Genomic DNA, 19,413 nt, shown 5'->3' on the forward strand with positions numbered 1-19,413 from the left:
ATACCGGTTTTTTTGCACTTGACAGAATATATCTACCTTATTTGTCTTTTAATTTTAGGGATATTCGTGTCTTGATATTAAATCAACGATATTTTGCATCGTTGAATTGTTATTTAAAATGAAATATATAGTTCTTATACATATGATATGTTCTATTGGTGGGTATGTTATTGACGTCAGCCGGGGCTACGCCCCATGAGCCTAGTCAGTCTCCGTTTCCTCAACATTCCTCTCCCCTTCCCCGGCATTTGTACCGCCATGTACGTAGTCGTGTGTTTGAATTGCGCGCCACGAACTACCACAAGAGGGCGCGTAGAAGCAGTGCGGCGATCCCTAAAATTGCTATGTTAATATTAATTGTAAGCCTTTTTGTTGTTTTCATCCATCTTCGCCCCAGTGCTGTGCAGTTTACTTGTGTTTTCTTTAATTTAAATAGGTTACCTTAAATAACTATAGACGTTGCCCGGGCGGACCCGAACAGGCACGGACTTGGACGAGGGTAGGAATGCTTTTATATAAATTATTATTAAATAAGTAAATAGTAACAAACTTTCCATTGTCAGTAATTTTTATATATTTTTAATGTTTATCTGTAATTTACTCAACTTTCGCCGGGGCACGGAGTCGTAGAATATAGTAACGGTAATTGTGTTGGCGCGAAGGGCGCCATGTTGCCACCTGCGAGCGATGAGCTCAGCCCAGTCCATCTTCATCACTGACCGAGAGCAGACGCGCCAGCACCCCGGGGACCTCAACCTTTGTTCATCTCTGACCAAGTAATTTCTGTATCGTTAATTCTTTTTAAATCGCTTTCGTTCGTCATCCTCGGGGCAGCTCTCGGTCAGCGGACTGTTTAATTAATTAATTGTCTCAGTCGAGTTTCTTTCATCACCGTGTAATAAGTAAACTTTGCAGCATGGCCACGTGTGCGGACCATGCCTTCACCTAAACCGATTCGTGCCTCAGGCTTTTTAACCGTGTAATGTGTAACGTGTAACGGGCGTGTAGAGAGACGTGTTAGTGAAATTAAATCTGGAAAATAAATATAAAGTGAGTATTTATTTAATCACGTGGTGAGGGAGTCTAGGAGTGTGGCGTGCCCGACGCCTAGAGCGGGCCAGGTCTGGGTAGCTAGGATAGAAAGGGCTGGTAACTCGTCCCCACTTGGGCTACGTCACGCCCTGAGTGAGAGACTCCGCCGGGTCCACGTGCCCTTCCACGTGGTGGCGCCCATAGTTAACATCTCAAAATCACCGGCAATGCGCGATCAGCCCTCATTATAAATAATAAATAATTAAATAACACTCTTATCTTATAGTTTAAATAAATTTTTATAACCGTAATTTTAGTTCTGTCATTCATTAAGTGGGGAAGTTAGCCGCCGATATCGGAAGGGAAGCCTAAGATGTCCATCAAGTTCTGTCCCTGCCCGAACACGCCCGAATTTTCATCTTCTTCCAACCTCGGGTTTATATATATATATATATTTATATTTCTCTGTTTATTTTAATGTAGCTATACTAACCTAACTAACTGTCCATAGTGTTTTAAAGTGTTTTAATTTAGCTTACCTAACCGACCACTTTAAATATTTCAATTCAATTATCCTGCGCAAAAATAAAACAAATCCCGAAGTTGACCGAAGGTGAATTGTTCCGGTGTAATCGGGAATTGCAGAACTTTATGTTCATCTTAGGTTTCCCATATCGGAAGGCTTTCACATAAACAATAGTGACTGGCGTGTCGTGTGACGCAATGGGTTCGGAGGAACCAAGCATGCAGAAGTTGTGGAAGCAGGCATTGCTCACTTTTTCCAACAACTGCAGCGGAAATGCGCGGGGGCAAAATTTCCACGAAAATTTTTTAAAACTGAAGACGTTGGCCGACCAGATAACCGCCGAGCACGTGAACCTCGACGCCAGGCTGGTGAACCCCTCCGCGGAGGGGCGCCCGCGGTTCCCGAGCAGGAGGCCGCCGGTGACGTACATCGAGGTGTACGAGGACGCGGACGTGACGATCGGCATCTTCGTCCTGAAGGCGGGCGCGCGGCTGCCCTTGCACGACCACCCGCGCATGCACGGAGTCCTGAAGGTGTTGCTGGGCACCGTGGCGGTGCAGAGCTACTCGCCGCGCAGGGAGAGGTCGACGCAGACGGGGGAGGTGGTCGCGGTGAAGCACGCCGAGGTCTCGGCGGACGCGACCAGCGGCGCGTGCGTGCTGACCCCCGTCGACAGGAACCTGCACGAGATCCGCTCCGTGGGCGGGCCCGCCGCCTTCCTCGACATCCTGTCGCCGCCCTACGACCCGGACGGCGCCGAGCCGGGCGGCAGGCAGTGCCACTACTACGAGGAGGCGCCGCGCCAGGGGGACGAGGAGGGGGCGGAGTCCGTGAGGCTGCGCAGGGTCCCGTCGCCGCCGCCGGACTTCTGGAACGACTCGGCGCCCTACGGCGGACCAGCGCTGCAGTGAGTCCGCGCCGACCGGTTACGAACCAGCACCACCCAAGCACGGCTCCGGTGGGGGTGATAGCCTCTCCCGAGACCAATTTTATTGATCAGTGTATATTTATGTTTACTTAAATATTTAATTTCATATGTTAAAACTTTTATCTCATCAAAAGTTGCATGGAGCTACTAAGGTTCTGTATTTGAAACCTGTAATTTGTAAATAATATTCCAAGGCCAATAGGTATCTCACCACTTTCATTTTTTGCAACTACGACCTTTCTTTGTGCGATAGCCCCTCCCGAAAAGTCATCCTGAAGCCGCCATTGGCAGCACCACCAACTCTACTGGCACCAAAGTTACTAGACGTTGTGCAGCGCATGCGTGAAGAATTTTATATGTTCACATACAATTGTTATATTTGAGTTTAACTACGGACCAGAGATGTAAGGATCATGGCCCCCACATTTGATTACGGGCCCTGGACCCAGGATCGGAGAAATACACAAACAACACCCCCCCCCCCCCTCCCCAACTCAAATTTACAGTCACGTGCTACATTATAATTTTAAGGTTATTTCTTACCTACACTCTTTTTATAATGTTATTTAACCTGAAAATACAGGATATAATCATGGTTACTATTTTATAAGTCCAAACTAAGCTATTTTACTTTATAATAACTACAGTGAGAATGTATATTATTTCACACACTGAGATAAAAATAAATGGGGCAAGACCCAGGGGTCCACCCAACCCCATCCTTGCGGGGGTCATGCCAACAAGCTGACACCAAAGTTACTAGACATGTTGCACTGCATGCGTGAAGAATCGCGCAAAGTGTACAAAATTTAATATGTTGGCATACAAGTTTGTTGTTATATTTGAGTTAAACTACGGACCAGAGATGTTGGGATAGTAATCGACTTTGAACAGCAGTAAGAACCCATCCCAGAACTTGCCTGGGAAACCACTGAAAAATCTCAATCAGGATGACTAGACCAGAAATGGAAATCAGGTCCGGTTGAATAGGAGTTGAGTGTTTTACTACTGTGCCACCTTGTTCCACACGTTAAAAAAAAAAGTGTAGTGGAACATCATTCTAAATAGTGTTCAGTCCATAATAACAGCTTCATGGTCTTAAAATCACAGTAAATACCAAAGTGCCTGATAAGAGGTCCATAAAACGATGTACCATATAGATATTATAGTGAGTGTACTTGTCCTAGCTTCTCACATACTTCTACATATTGTCATTTACCTTGCAAACTATTTTGTATTATTTTTGTGTTTCAGGTCATGAAACAAGGTTGCTGTTTTGGGGCCGATGGAACCAACTTCAGAAGAAATTTCCTTGTGTTTGTGGGCCGGATGTGCAATATTTTGAAATATCTTAAGCATACACAAAACAAAGATTACAACAGCTCACTTTTATGTACTTTACTTTGAAATGTTTCCCACTCGCTACTTAACCGTTGACATCATCATAAATCACATTTGTGCTGCATCGTGCTTCAAAAGATAGAAGTAAAATTGTACGTCTGTTATTGACTAGTTTTAAAAGATATACGTGTAAATATTGTATGAATGTACATGCGTTTTTGAAATGATATTCCAGTGTTGTTGTTATTATGTATCTAACTGTTGAAATATAAATGATATTTAATATAACAACTTGGTATTCAATGTACTTAAACGGTGGGCTTTCAGGTTCAATCCATGCCAAATGTGCTGCTTTGTCCAGTGAAAATTTGTGGTCCGGTGCATTATCATTGCAGGAAACATAGAGCTGACCAAGTCAACGTTTTCCTGACGGTTGGTCCGTCACGAACGTCAACTTTGATCCGACACCTCTGTCAAAAGGACCTAGGAATCTGCAACTATTACGGCCAGCCAGACGCTTGGCTCTTACTTTAATTCCTTATGTTTTCCTTTTAGTTTTAATACAGTAAACTCCCTATTATCCGCGGTGCGGATTATCCGCGCATGCTACAAAATAATACATAACATATGTAAATCTGTATTTTATTACAAGTGAGCAAATTTGAACTCTACTGACGAGTATATTGTGTGCAGTATACAGTAAAACGCCACAGGCCTTCTCGGAACTCACGCAGTAGGCTGGCATGCGTTGCTATTTTTGTCTCTGTCGCGCTTTGTTTCTAGTCGTATTGTTAAGCACTTTTATGTTTACATTACTGAAATGTATTTTATGTTAATTATTCAGTAAAATATTACAATTTTAGCATCTTTTAAAATTTTTTACTGTTAATTGTAACTTTTACTGTACATAAATGTTTAGATTTTTAATTTAAAATTAATGTTTCCTTTTTTTTGTTTCCCATTTTCCGCTCTTTTGCGGATTAGCAGCGATTTTCACTATCCGCGGTGGCCCTGCCACTTAATTTCGCGGATAATCGGGAGTGTACTGTACTGTTATTTCAAATTATATCCTTTAAGTTCCCACTGCGATTATGTGACAATGAACAGAAGAGCCTTCTCAGATGTGTCTGCGCAGCGACTATCATCCCCTCCCACAGTGAGCTAGGAGAGGGGTGGAAAACCAACTGTTGGGTTTAAGTCAGCCTTACACCAGCAGAAATGTCATAACTCAGGACATTTGATCACATGTTAGGTAACTTGAATCATGTCCCAGCTTTTTTAATTACCATCCAAACAGTACTATATCCAGGGCCGGATTCAGAGGTCTGGAGGCCTCGGGGCAACAGAGGAGCGGCGGCCCCCTGGCCCCAAATTATTTTCCAAATAAAATGAACAATTTTTTCAGTTGAGATTTACAATAAATAATTTATTGTTAAATCAAGTAGATTCTCTTAGTATTTAAAAAACATACATAAATATAACCGGAGACAAGAATTATATGAAATTAGATTTTAGTGTTAATGAATATTTCTGTTAATATTTAACAATAATATAATGATGTATGTACGAAGTACTGTAGGTAAAGGTAAAACAGCGAAAAAATAATATGAAAGGATTTGTGGGGGCCCCTCCGTTTGTGGAGGCCCCGGGGCTTTCGCCCCGGTTGCCCTCCCCTAAATCCGGCCCCGACTATATCCCTCGTGGCTTGAAATATTTTTTAATTGTTTAATATAACAATGTTACTGGAAACTAGATATACAGTTAAAATGCTTACACAAACTTATTTCAGATACACATAAATTTAAAGGCCTTTGCAAAGGCAATTGCTGAAGAAACTGTTATGAACAAAGACTTAATTTGTGGCACAGCTAAAAAAAATTTACTGTACTGATATTGTACGGAGTGCTTTATGTGCCACTTCAGAACATTGAACAGGAATGAAAAAATACCACCGTACTTTAACGAGAAAAATTATACAAAACCTATTTTATATTACTTGTCATGCTTTTTACTTAAAGAAAAAGATCACTTTCGTAATTTTTGCTAATCAGCCAGTTTTGAAGGCCTTGTTTTAGGTACTACACTGTTTGTTTTTGTGCAACTGAACACAATGATAAAATTTTCAGGGATGTTTGGCAGTAATTTATTTTTCACATACATTGAAAAGTTTTCAAAATTCTTATCGAGGTTATCTCCAGATTTCTGTTTTGAATTAAAAATAGTGAACCATTTATAACAATGCCTTTTTCTTCACGTGCATTAACGATAAAAAGTTGTTTGCATGTTCCAATGGATTTTGTGATGCAAATATCCATATTTGAGTCCTCCAAACAGCTAAAACCTAGCAATTAATTTCTCAAGTATATAGTGGTAGTTTTAATCACTGTCTTCTTGTAAAGCGTTAATTAACTTCCTTAATGTTGGGATCATTTCTTTTAAAGAATAAAATACATGTTTTTTTTCCCGAACTCCTTTAATTACTTGTGCTGTTTTTTTTCTTCCCCGAGGATGTCAAAAAATGAAACTGATTCTGCACTTCCACTTTCTACCAGAATCTGTACAATTGTGGAATACCTTTTGCATCACTAGTTGTTTCAGCAACATTGACAAAGTTTCACTTTAACGTGTTGCAGCATTGTGAACTACCTATTTACTTGAATATAATGCGATGGTTTTTATCAAAACTGATAAACCTAAAATAAGTGTCATTATAATCGCAAACCTGAAACTTGCAGCTGGAAGATGTGAATTCACAGCGAAGGGAACAGCTTAGTTGAAAAAGCACATGCTGTGCCTTGTAAGTGTGTCACTAAGCCACTTTAGCACTGGTAATTACTGCTACATAAACATCACATTATTTTTAGAGTTCTTCCACATCACACCATTGGTCAAGACAAAAAATTATGCATATAATAGGTACGTATTCTTGATTCAATCAAATTACTGGAGTTCAATATAAAAAAAATCATCTTTATTTCTCAAATAATACAAATTTAATTGGCATTAATGACATACAAAACTGAAATTATATACATAATTCAGCCATTTGCTGAAATGTTCTGCTGCAACATTTTACAAAAAAAAAAATATATATAAACGACTTACAGAACTTAATTAAGGTATATACACACATATACATATGTATATTATATATTCTAGTTAAACAGAAGAGAGGATGATGCTTTTACCAGTTATTTACAAAGGATAAAGTTTGCACTTGAAAGAAATTAGAGTTACGAAAAAAAAATCGATCTTCACAAATTATTTGCCTTTTCTAACCTCAAACAATACTTTTGCAAATTAGAGCTGATATTTTTTTTTTTCAAGTAATGGTACACCATAAATAGGAAAAAGAGCTGTACACACAAGGAAAATTAATTTCTGTTGATATGCTCGAATTTTCAAAATTTAATTAAAAACTCGGTAGGGACTGATAATATTTTGGTTAGTACAAAAAAAAAAATCTTATTAAATACAAAAAATTGTTTTAAAAAAATAATGAGTTATTCAATTTAATAGTTCATATTTCATGGAACACTGACTTAAGGTTTCAATTTCTTGTGAAAAGCATTAAGGGAATACCTATCTTGTCTGCCAGTACGAAACAGGGAACGGCTTGTCATCCCGAGTTAGGAGAAGATTTCAACGAGCACCCTGCAGTGAGTGGTTAGAGGGTTAGAGGGTTAGGGGTTAGGGGTTAGAGGTTAGGGGGTAGCAGAGAGGGGTTAGAGGTAGGGGGTAGGAGCTAGGTGGCAGGGGGTACAGGGTAGTGGGTATGGGGTAGGGGTTTAGAGTCCCCTCACTTCCACACCTTGATGACGCCGTCGCGCGAGCCGGACAGCAGGAAGCACTGCGACGCCTGGCACATGGCGACCTCGGTGATGCAGTCGTGGTGGCCGGCCTGGGGCTGGTCGGGGCCCGGCCGCGGGGACTCGTCGCCTCCCCGGGCCGCCGCCCCCAGCCGGCCGGCGCCCCCTGCCCCCGGCCGCGGCTTCACTTGCACCTCCTCCACCACGTTGGTGCCGTCCACCAGCCGAGACCTGCGAGCAAACACCCGTCTGCATTGACGATCGCCCTCTCGTCGCCGGTCGCCGTACTCTTCCTACAGTCCCACAACCTCTTTCCATTTGCTCAGCTAAAACTACTGCTCTTACATACAAACATGGCCTTTCCCCATCCATCACGAATACAGACAAAACCCACAACATGATTTTACCTTCGAAGATAATCTTATCTTCGATGTCAAATACATTCAAGGGTACAATATATTTTAGGGCTTTGAAAACTCAATGTTTGTGATCATCCTTTACAACTAAAACCAAGTGAAAATTCCCACAACCATCAACTTCTGCAACAGTTCATTATCAAAAGACTCACAACCCCCACCTCTACTTAAAATTCCCACTTGCACCAACCTCAACATTTCTACGACCACTATCCGCCATAAAAACACATAATTAGACAGCACCCATGAAAAAAAAAAAAAGATACATAATAATTCAAAATACATCAATTTTAAGCCAATATTTGATAGTGATTTGTTATATTAACAAAATTATTTTTTTTTTAAAAAAATGTTTTTTTATACAAAGTAAAAGAAATTAAATTGTTTTGCTTAAATGAATATTTGACAACTCAACATCCATTTGTTTAGTTTATATGATATTGTTGTACTAATTGGCGGAATTTATACATATAAAAATTTAAATATTAAAGTAATGATTTAAACTCTTTTAACTATTAAGTCATAAAGGATTATCACGAAATTAAGATACAACTGAGTTTACGGAGACCTAAAACGTAATGTACTCTCGGTTATAGGGCGCCGGGGCAAATGTCCTAGTATCCGAGACTAGCCTCCATACATAGTACGGAAAGGTCTCTTGATGCGTCTTATATAGCCTCTCAGGGACAAGGCGACCTCCACCTCCTTGTGGTACCGCTGGTTTTCTAACGGGGCCTATGCCGACAGGGTGGGGTTTATTCCCAGTGGTCCTTAAAGGTGGGCACTTTAAGGACCCTGAAAAGGGCTGGGGGTCAGGTTGGGAATTCATGAAGTATTGCTTCCCCGTCGCTGCAAAACCCAGCCTAGCCTACCTGCGTTGCCACCCGCCCCATTGCCATTTTCTTCTGACATCGGGGTAAGGAAAGGGGTGTCACTGGCAAGTATGCGGGCAAAGTCAGGGGTAACTTCTCTGTCTTGCTGCCCACAAATAGTTTTTCAAATCTTAAAAGAAAGCCTCGGATGGGGGATGGATCCCAAAGCGGCCACCCCAAACAGAAGGAAAAAAGGTCGGAGTGACCGAGCCTCCGGCCTCTAAGACGCATCAGTAGAGACTGGTAAAATTCACGCTTTGGATGACCTCCAGGATAGACTCCACAATCCCCTACACACTCAGGAAAATGCCACTTGCTCATTGGTTACCGACTCGTAACACGTGTCGACCGGGACGCTTGCGATTCAATACTTTTTTTGGTTGAAGGTTTTTCCATTGGCTCAAAGTCCTTCAGATAAACTGTGAGCCGATCAGAGAAGCAATATAAGGGTACAGTTGTTTGGATTATAGCATATCGTGAAATGGATCCGCGAATTATTCCGGTCTCTACGCATCAGGCACAAAAATAGTAAAATATGCAGAAGCAGGGACGTGCCTAGGGGGGAGGGGGGGGGACGAGCGGGACCGGACCCCCCCCCCCCCCCCCAGGGCTAAAAATATTTTAATATTAAATTCATAAAATGAAAAAAAATAAATAATTAGTATATTAAAATTAATTCAATGACACAAGCATAAATGTTTAATTAAACAGTATTTTTAGATAGCCTAAATCAGAAATTGAACACGTATTTTTCAAAATTTTCCTGGGGGAGGACCACCGGACCCCCCGCCTAGCTGGGTGGTATTCCATACCCCCCAGGCCCCCAGGTAAGGCCCTAGCCTTCTGCCTGACCACCACCCCCCCCCCAGAGCAAAATCCTGGGCACGCCACTGTGCAGAAGTGGGAAGAGAAGACTTCTCGAGGGCAGCGCTCACTTGTACTCCAGCAGCGCGGTGTGGGAGTCTCCGGCGGCCGGCACGGGCAGGTAGGAGTTCCCCGGGGCGTCCAGGTCCCAGTAGCGCAGCCGCATGTCGCTGCCGCCCGCCAGCAGGAACGGCACCCGGTCGCAGCTGCCCGCGTACATCCCGCACACGCTCTGCCCGCTCACCTGCGGGGCACCAGGCACCGTCCTCTCTCGTCTCACGCCGGCTCGCCGGTCCACCAGCAAACATACAACACTCTTGAGCACACGCGCCATCGCCGGTTTCCACTCTAAAGGCCCGTCTACAATAGCAATGTCCTAAACTGTGTCCGAAGGACACTCGTCGCTGATTGGTCCACGTAACCCTCTGACGTCATGCGTCAAGTGGGCGAAGGTCCGAACCTACCTGGCCCGAAGACATTCGTCAATTTGAACTTTTTGTCCCAACCTGTGTACTTCGGACACAGAAAAAGAACAGAACACTCACGATATTTGAATTTCCTGTTCCCGTTTGAAAATGTGGTGTTTGTTTTTGTTATTGAAGGAAATGGAAGGTGTTGTAAGTCACTTATAACTTACATAACTTCAATCTCAAACTACAAAGCATCAAAACAATAAACAAAAACATTTGGTTTGGCACATTTACTGTGCTCTGGGACACGGACCACGCACAGGTTCGGACTATTGTAGACGGGCTCTAAGTCACATAGAAACCCAAAAAAACGGACAAGAAAGATAAAAACACAAGTAAACAGAAAAAAAAAGAATCAAAACCAGACCGTGTGAAACGTTAAATGAACAGACAGCGGAGAGAAATCAGTGGAAAAAAATTTGGTCAGCAAAAATATCTCAGCACAACTGAACAGTCGTAAGAAAAAAAAAATTCTTGGACGTCACAGCAACAGACAGACAAACCAAACGACATCTCCATGACGTACAGTGAAATCCAGCTTTGGCATAGGTATAGTCCATAAAAGTGTTTTAATGTTTTAAATCAACATTACCCATTGCAAGAATCAGTCAAATAATCGCCAACAAAAAATTCAAATTCAGATGATGTAAAGATAAAGACCACATTCATTCTTTCATTTACAAATGGTCATACATAAAACAAAATATTTTTGTCGTAATTATCGAACTTATTTAAATGTATCAGAAATGAAATCTAAAACACTTACTTGCCTGAAACTTACACATGAAATGTTTTAACTCCTATTGATGCACCAACTGCATTTGTCATGAATATATTCTTGACAAGTCTAACGGCAAACAAGACTGTTCAATGTTGGGGGCCAAAAATGATCTACGGCGCAGCTTGCATGCAATGTCTACATCCAACGTTATATAGTCTACACTTCATAGCCCACAGTTAAAACAGTGGTGCGCAGTAAAACTGGGCGACATTACCATTTCAAATTCTTCATTAACATGGTATATATCTAAATCTTAAACTTATCAATGTATCTTAGTCTCTCAAATTAAATATCTCTAAAGCTTTCAAATGAATATTTCTATAGCTCTCAAATTAAGTATGTTTACAGTGCATGTCTGTCTCTGTGTGCATGTCTCTGTGTGTGCATGTCTCTGTGTGTCTCTCTCTCTCTGTGTCTCTCTCTCTGTGTGTCTCTCTCTGTGTGTCTCTCTCTGTGTGTGTCTCTCTTTCTGTGTGTGTCTCTCTCTCTGTGTGTCTCTCTCTGTGTGTGTCTCTCTTTCTGTGTGTGTCTCTCTTTCTGTGTGTGTCTCTCTCTCTGTGTGTCTCTCTCTGTGTGTCTCTCTCTCTCTGTCTCTCTCTCTCTGTGTGTCTCTCTCTGTGTGTGTCTCTCTTTCTCTGTGTGTCTCTCTTTCTGTGTGTGTCTCTCTTTCTGTGTGTCTCTCTCACTCTCTGTGTCTCTCTCTGTGTGTGTCTCTCTCTGTCTCTCTCTCTCTCTCTGTGTCTGTGTGTGCAGGGAGGTAGTGCGTGTAAAGGGCAGGGAGGCAGTGATCCCGGCACGGCTCGAGAGCGCACACGTCAAGCACGGCGCCGCCGGAGGAACGGTACCTGGGAGTAGGAGAGCACGGGCGTGCCGCTAGCCCACAGCACCATCTGGCGGAACTGCGTCTCCAGGTTCCACACGCACACCTCGTTGTTGCCCTGGTACGCCACCAGCACGCACGACTGCTCCGTGGGGTGGCAGATCACTTTGCGCACACGCACGTCTGCAACACGTGCCCCAGTCGTTCCCGTCATGCAAGCACTACTGCTGCGTGCGCATTGCAATCTACTATCCCGTCCATACCAGTGAGTACTCACTTGTTTGATACACATGGGCCAATGATAATTCCTCGACAAAGTGAACAGTAATGTGCATTATGTAAATCATTTTGATGTTAGAAACTAAATGAAAAAAAAAAAAAAAAAATATTGAGCTTTCATCTAGAGCTAAAAATGAGGAATGTAACACTGTACGACTTAAAAAATACACAGGAGTGTATCCAGGTCGGAGATGCGGAGTGCATCTAATTTCGTAATCGCCTCTTAAGCGTTAAGGCTCCGAAATGGTGCTCATCCTTTCCGTCAAGCAGCCGAGAACAATGAGACGAGAGGTGGACCACTACCGTTTTAACGGCGTGGAAAACGACAATAGATATGTTCAGCAAGTACCGTACAAGTTACGTGATATGCACAGGTCAAATTTCACGGTTACGGTCATTTTAACTTTTACAGTATAGATATATATTTTTTTTTTAAATTCTGGGGCTCGAAGAATTGCAGACCTTGTAAAACGGAGGATGGGACCTGACAGTTGGTTTCTCTCGGCCCCGGGGCACTCACGCGAGGGGTGGACGAAGGTGGTGGTCGGCAGCTGGAAGCGCAGGTCCCAGCACACGTGGTAGCCGCTGCTCGTGCCCAGCGCCAGCCAGTTCTGCCGCGAGTTCACGCAGAAGGACGTCGTCATGCCTGCGACGAGCCCGGTCCGACACGACCGCCGTGCAACAAGCAGGGGGACACAGGTGCGACTCATACAGCGGAAACCATGTTTCGTGCGACGTGTGACACTATCTGTCGGGTGGACCAATTACTACTACTACTGCTGCTGCTGCTACTACTACTACTATTATTACTACTACTACTATTACTACCATCACTACTACTATTACTATTACTACTACTATTACTACTACTGTTACTACTATCACCACTACTATTACTACTACTACTATTACTACTACTACAACTACTACTATTACTACTACTACTACTACTACTACTAATAATAATAATAATAAAACCCTCAGGCTAAAGGTTCAAATCCAATTTTTTTTGTTTACAATGTTAATTAAACTACTACTTGACAGCTAACTGACTAGTAAAACAGGATTTAAAGTTAAACTACGTTAAAAACACTTAATGCTGTTTTGTAATAAACAAAGCATGTTCTGTATAAATTATTAGGAGGTGCAAAATTTGTGGTATGGCACACAAAAAAAAATATGTGGGTACCAAACTAAAGAAAAAAAAATTTGTGCCCCCTGATCAGTTCCATTCCATTCCAGTCTTTCTGAAATAAACAGGAGCACTGCTCACACGATGGTTGTACCCGTGTTTATAAGTTTTTTTTTTAATCTTTAAGCAACAACTGAAGCCATATCCTGAATCAATATATATTACTGAAACCCGCTACATTTATATGGTGCTTATGACAAATACTGTTGAGTTTGCACATAAATGTAGGTAGTCATCAACAATATACAGCAAATCCCTTTTTAAAATCACAAAATCTTAATACTGTACGTACATGCATTTAAAAATCAGATTAAATTTTGCGGATTTAAGACACCATTGATTATGAGACACACCTTATTTTCTGAGCCCGAAAAGTCGCGACAAAATTCATCTTATAATTGAATACATTTGGTACCTCTTTTTTAAAATATAAATACACCTAAAACTCCGTACCTCTGAATCAAAATTTAGTTTATCTTAATATATATAAATCCAGTGTCCTGATGTTTGTTTCCAGTGAACACTTCACCAAGTTAACCGATTTCGATAAAAATTGGCATTTATGTGTAATTTTTTTCCAACTTGAGAGATAGGATATTTTTTTTTTTCGATTAATGGTCTAAATAATTTATAATTAATAATAAACTGATTATCAATGTTGATTGGTGTTGAAGCCCGGGAAACAGTGGGTACATCGTCTCCATGACAACGTTGCGTGCTCGAGTCGGGAAACCATTGGTGCTATTCGTTTTTTCTTCGGTGCATTACAAAGCATTGTATTAAGTTTTTGTCAAAATTAATTAATCTTCATTTTATTTTATTTATTATAACCGTAAATAAGAGATTTGGTCTCATTTTCCCCCCCATTAATACAACCGTGACAAGCCGGGTCGGGCAGCTAGTTTAAACTATAGGTTTACAGTATGTTTCTGAATAGCTCTCAACGTAACGTCATCTCTATCAGGTGCTCTCAAGTTGAAAGGTGGTTGGACGCAGAACCGCGGGTGGTAGTTACCGTGCTTCAGGTAGTTGTCCAGCTTCCAGGCGGTCCCGGGCGAGCGGAGGTCCCAGCCCACCACCGACCCGTACATGGTCGCGTACACCAGCACCGACTGGGAGCCTGCAACCACGCGACGGAACACCTGGGGGGTCTGCCCCGCGGGCCGAGGCGGTTTCGGCAGGGACCCCCGCGCCGTCTCTCGCGCTCGAGACACGAAGCCGAGGCTCGGTGCACGTGCGGCTTCAGCAGTCCCGGGGCCGTCGAGGGAGGGGCGGAGGGGGGTGAGATCCCCCAGGGTCTGGGCAAGAGCCCTGAACGAGTTTCGGGATTTACCAAGTTGTGCAGTACCCGCAGATTGTGTTTGCAGTTATGGCCATGGTAACGTTTGCAAAGTTATAGTACATTAGGTAATGGGTCCCCAGCCCCTGATCACATCCTACGAATTCACAGGACTTAGCACTTAGCTTTGGCAGGGTTTCCGTGGATAGGAAAATTATGAGGAAAAAAAAGGGAAAAAAAAAAATGCAGAGAATTGAAAAAGAAAAAAATTCTTCGAAGTTGGAAAACAAAAGGGTATCATTAAATGTTGGTTGCCGATACTAGATTAAGTAGTAATTTCTAATGCTAGTGGGTTCCTTGGATGTCTTTAAACCAGTCTGTATTTTAATCACTAATACACAGTGGTATTATTTTAGACTTGGCTAGCATTGTTGGTTGAAATCAAGTATATGTAGTTTATTACTAGTGATGGGTTGATGATGATGAAAAAAAGAGCTACAACAACATAATATTGGCAAAACTTGTCTCCCAGGTTGACTTTTCAAAAGAAATTATTATTTTTTAAATTTTTTCCCAAAAATATCTTTGTTACACTTAGCTTTACTATTCAAAAGTACTTAAAACCAGTTAACTGATACAGTAAGTGAAGAGTGTACAAAAACTCTTGGAAATTTATATATAAAAAAATTATTACCTGAATCAAAATAGTTTATATCGACAGCACAGCCATCTTCTTGGATGTCCAACTGCCGACTGTTGATAACCGACATCTTGTTGCTGTTAGCTTCAATCCTACACAGAAATGCACAAACAAGATCAGTACATATATAGAAGTGTTACATAACATCATATAATTTTATTTATTTTTTCTAAGCAACTATATAAATTTTTTCAATAGTAACACAAACAAACACAAACACAAACACAAACGATGCTAGAGACTGAACGCCCAACTACATAACAAAAAAATTCATTGTTCGTAACAGTTAAAACAATCAAACGTTAATAAAAGCCTTTTTTTGAAAAAAAAAGAAAAGAAAAAGAGAAAACAGATATGTTTACGGTGATGATCTTATCTTTGTCCATGTACTATTATCGTGCCCACCACCCAAGTCTAATGACTGTCTGTGGGCATGTCCCAATTTTAAACAAATAAATAAATAAATAAATAAATAAATAAATAAATAAATAAATAAATACTGTTTCAATTAAAAAAATATTTTTTTTTTCCACAAAAAGGCAATTGTAGTCGTAACAAATGCATTACTTGCAGTACATGGTTTAATTAAAACTATTTTTGTACAATCAAGCTAGTAATCATGCTTGAAACAAGCCGACACGTCCTGGCGGTGCGTGCACCGGGAACGTGAGAGTGTGCGTTAAACTGACCGCACCTGGCGGTGCGTGCACCGGGAACGGGAGAGTGTGCGTGCAACTGACCGCACCTGGCGGTGCGTGCACCGGGAACGGGAGAGAGTGCGTGCAACTGACCGCACCTGGCGGTGCGTGCACCGGGAACGGGAGAGTGTGCGTGCAACTGACCGCACCTGGCGGTGCGTGCACCGGGAACGGGAGAGTGTGCGTGCAACTGACCGCACCTGGCGGTGCGTGCACCGGGAACGGGAGAGAGTGCGTGCAACTGACCGCACCTGGCGGTGCGTGCACCGGGAACGGGAGAGTGTGCGTGCAACTGACCGCACCTGGCGGTGCGTGCACCGGGAACGGGAGTGTGTGCGTTCAACTGACCGCACCTGGCGGTGCGTGCACCGGGAACGGGAGAGTGTGCGTGCAACTGACCGCACCTGGCGGTGCGTGCACCGGGAACGGGAGAGTGTGCGTGCAACTGACCGCACCTGGCGGTGCGTGCACCGGGAACGGGAGAGTGTGCGTGCAACTGACCGCACCTGGCGGTGCGTGCACCGGGAACGGGAGAGAGTGCGTGCAACTGACCGCACCTGGCGGTGCGTGCACCGGGAACGGGAGTGTGTGCGTTCAACTGACCGCACCTGGCGGTGCGTGCACCGGGAACGGGAGAGTGTGCGTGCAACTGACCGCACCTGGCGGTGCGTGCACCGGGAACGGGAGAGAGTGCGTGCAACTGACCGCACCTGGCGGTGCGTGCACCGGGAACGGGAGAGTGTGCGTGCAACTGACCGCACCTGGCGGTGCGTGCACCGGGAACGGGAGTGTGTGCGTTCAACTGACCGCAGCACGAAGACGGCCCCGCCGTGCGAGGCGGAGGCCAGCGACTGGCCGCCCTCGCAGGCCGTCAGCCCCACCAGGGGCCCCGCCTGCCGGCTGTACGTCTGGCGCGAGCGGTTGGCGATGTTGCGCCCCTCCATCTTGCCGCAGTCCCAGATGCGGACGCAGCCGTCCGCGGAGGAGCTGGCGAACAGCGGGGTGTCCGGGACTGCCACCAGCCTGCAAGGTGCACCTGCAGTGAGGCCGCCGTCCGGTCCTGGCCACCAAACTTGTTTCCCACGTCTCGTCAAATAACATTACAAAATAACATAAATATATTCAATAGTGTTGGGCCGATTCCTGAAATATACAGGTTCCTATCCCATTTTCGATTCTAAAACTAAGGTTCAATTCTCCAAATCCGATTTTTGATCCCTTAAATTTTTTTTCGTGACATTTAACGAAATAATATACTCAGAAAAAAAGGAATTTTTCTGGTTTAAAAAAAAGTTATTGCATTATGATTCCTTTTCTGTACACAAATTAACATAATATTCACCTTACATCATTTCTAAAACAAAGCATGCATCATTTCTAAAAGCACGCTGGACGGTTCACTTCCCGGTCACTGCTGTTGCTTGAAGACTCATTCCTGCTCATGTTTGTGTTTTATCTTCTGTTTTGTGAAGATAAAGATATAGACAGAGAGACTCGGACATAGAGAGGTATAGAGAATGATATACAGATATATATTTATGTATAAATTGATATAGAGATAGAGCAGGCATATAAACACACACACACATACATACATAAGGAGATAGCCAGAGATATAAAGAAAACATAGATACATAAAGAGATATAGAGACATAAGAGTGATATGGAATGATATGGATAGATAAGACAGAGGTACAGAGAAATATTTATCAATATAAATAAAAATTTAAATGTTCGTTGATTCAAAATGTCAAATCTCCAGAAGTTCTTTCCCCATATTATTTTGAAATTTTGACACAACGTTGCATTCGAATACACATGTGTTTTTATATACCAAATGTCACACCTGTGAAAGGTAAAAAGATAGTTAAAATATAGATAGGTAAAAATTTATTTATAAATGAATATGTATTTCTCTTCTGTTTTGTAAATATAAAGATATAGCCTGTGATAGAGATATACAGAAATAGTTACAGATGTATAGAGATATGCGAGAGATATCATATATATGGAGATAGATTGAGATATATGTAGAATCATAGAGTACTGTAAAGTGATATATATTTAGTGAGATTTAGATAGGAACAAAGAGAGAAAAAAAGAGATGAACAAAAAATTTTTTAAAAATATCTTCAGATCAAATCAAACTCAATTTCAGATATCGGAAAAGATAAACACACCTTAAGCTACTTGTACTTGCTCTTAGTAAACGTTCTCCGTAATATCACTTCTCGAGTCGAGCAGGGGTTAATATTAGTCCTGTGCGAATGTCAATATTACACTATTTTCTAACTTCAATTTTATAATGTCGTATTATTCAGTACGGCGAACCAATGATGACAATACACCCACACCGTGGAGTTAACGCCGTTGCGTCAGCGTGGTTTTCAAAGTAACAACGCCGACGAACCACGGCAGGCTGGCGACGGGGGGGCGCGGGGGCAGAGTACCTGGTGACGGCCCCGCGGTGCTCGTGCAGGTGCGCGACGAGGGCCCCCCGCAGACGCCAGCCCTGCGGGGGCAGAGAGGGCTGCCAGGCCGCCTGCTCCGCCCACTCCCGCCCCTTCACGGCCGCGCCGTACAGCTCCTGCTTGCGCTGGATCAGCTTCCTCAGCTCCAGGTGGCACGGCGCCACGCGGCCTGCAAGCACGCACGCACTCTCCCTCACTCACTCACCCCTCCCGCTCCGAACCCCCCAGCCGTCTTTCTTTCCATTCAGTTTTACCGTCTCGTCGGTCACTTCGAGGTAACTAGGGAACGGATCAACCACATCCCAGCATTTTGCCCAGTGAAAAATGATCTCTGTGGGAGGAATAGGGAAAAAACTAAAATTACAAAGGCGGGACCGGGATTCGAACACAAGAGTCCTCCAGAATGAAAAGTTCGGCGTTTCGTCACCACGCCGCCTCCGTGGTCGCGATCGCCCGAGGCTTCATCGCCGCTCGCGAGGAAGAGGCGTGGTGAACTAGACGCCGAAAACAACGGGGGAACGACACAAAAATTATGACAAATGTTTTTAGAACCAGACTATAGGTAATTTAAAAAAAAAAGGGTGGGCTGTAAGGAGCTTGTGTGCTTGCACCAGATGGCTTGAAACACAGCGGGCGAGGAGAGAGAGACTCACACTGGATGTAAGATCGCTCGTGCGCGCCGTGGTCCATGTCCGCGTTCCTCTGCGGGGAGAAGTGTGTGTCCCCGACCATGCTGCCGCCCGGGGGAGAGCTGCGCAAGCAAGAGACCACGACGACACGCGTAAACACACGGCATGCAGGTTAACTAGGCCACAGAGGCTACGGACTTCGCTAAATTCATTAACACATAGTATGTCTCTCAAACCACTTTCTCTGAACATCAATGGATTCACTGTCACTGATTAACAACGTCCACTAAAAAAGCGCCACAAAGA

At 43.3% G+C, this 19,413-nt stretch overlaps 2 protein-coding genes across 3 annotated transcripts in view; one reads left to right on the top strand and one right to left on the bottom strand.

Annotated features, from left to right (window-relative positions):
• Positions 1-1,631: 1,631 nt before the first annotated feature.
• Positions 1,632-4,115, top strand: LOC134536520 (2-aminoethanethiol dioxygenase). Its single transcript, XM_063376244.1, has 2 exons — positions 1,632-2,465; positions 3,741-4,115. The coding sequence occupies exons 1-2, from the start codon at positions 1,756-1,758 to the stop codon at positions 3,745-3,747; spliced, it is 717 nt and encodes a 238-aa protein (XP_063232314.1). The 5' UTR covers positions 1,632-1,755; the 3' UTR covers positions 3,748-4,115.
• Positions 4,116-6,830: 2,715 nt separating this feature from the next.
• Positions 6,831-19,413, bottom strand: part of LOC134537021 (phosphoinositide 3-kinase regulatory subunit 4) — a 34,281-nt gene continuing 21,698 nt past the window's right edge. For both annotated transcript variants that reach the window (XM_063377212.1, XM_063377214.1), the window contains 9 exons: positions 19,132-19,229; positions 18,458-18,647; positions 16,815-17,030; positions 15,304-15,401; positions 14,346-14,450; positions 12,659-12,784; positions 11,885-12,042; positions 9,860-10,032; positions 6,831-7,867 (listed from right to left, as the gene is read on the bottom strand). In XM_063377212.1, coding sequence (XP_063233282.1) covers positions 7,627-7,867; positions 9,860-10,032; positions 11,885-12,042; positions 12,659-12,784; positions 14,346-14,450; positions 15,304-15,401; positions 16,815-17,030; positions 18,458-18,647; positions 19,132-19,229 — 1,405 coding nt within the window. In that variant the 3' untranslated portion in view covers positions 6,831-7,626. The remainder of the gene's footprint in view (positions 7,868-9,859; positions 10,033-11,884; positions 12,043-12,658; positions 12,785-14,345; positions 14,451-15,303; positions 15,402-16,814; positions 17,031-18,457; positions 18,648-19,131; positions 19,230-19,413) is intronic.

Source organism: Bacillus rossius, chromosome 11 (genome assembly GCF_032445375.1).
Source record: "Bacillus rossius redtenbacheri isolate Brsri chromosome 11, Brsri_v3, whole genome shotgun sequence".
Classification (NCBI taxonomy): domain Eukaryota; kingdom Metazoa; phylum Arthropoda; class Insecta; order Phasmatodea; family Bacillidae; genus Bacillus; species Bacillus rossius.

Coding starts and splice junctions, on each gene's coding strand:
- LOC134536520 (XM_063376244.1), top strand. CDS start 1,756: ATGGGTTCGGAGGAACCAAGCATGCAGAAGTTGTGGAAGCAGGCATTG.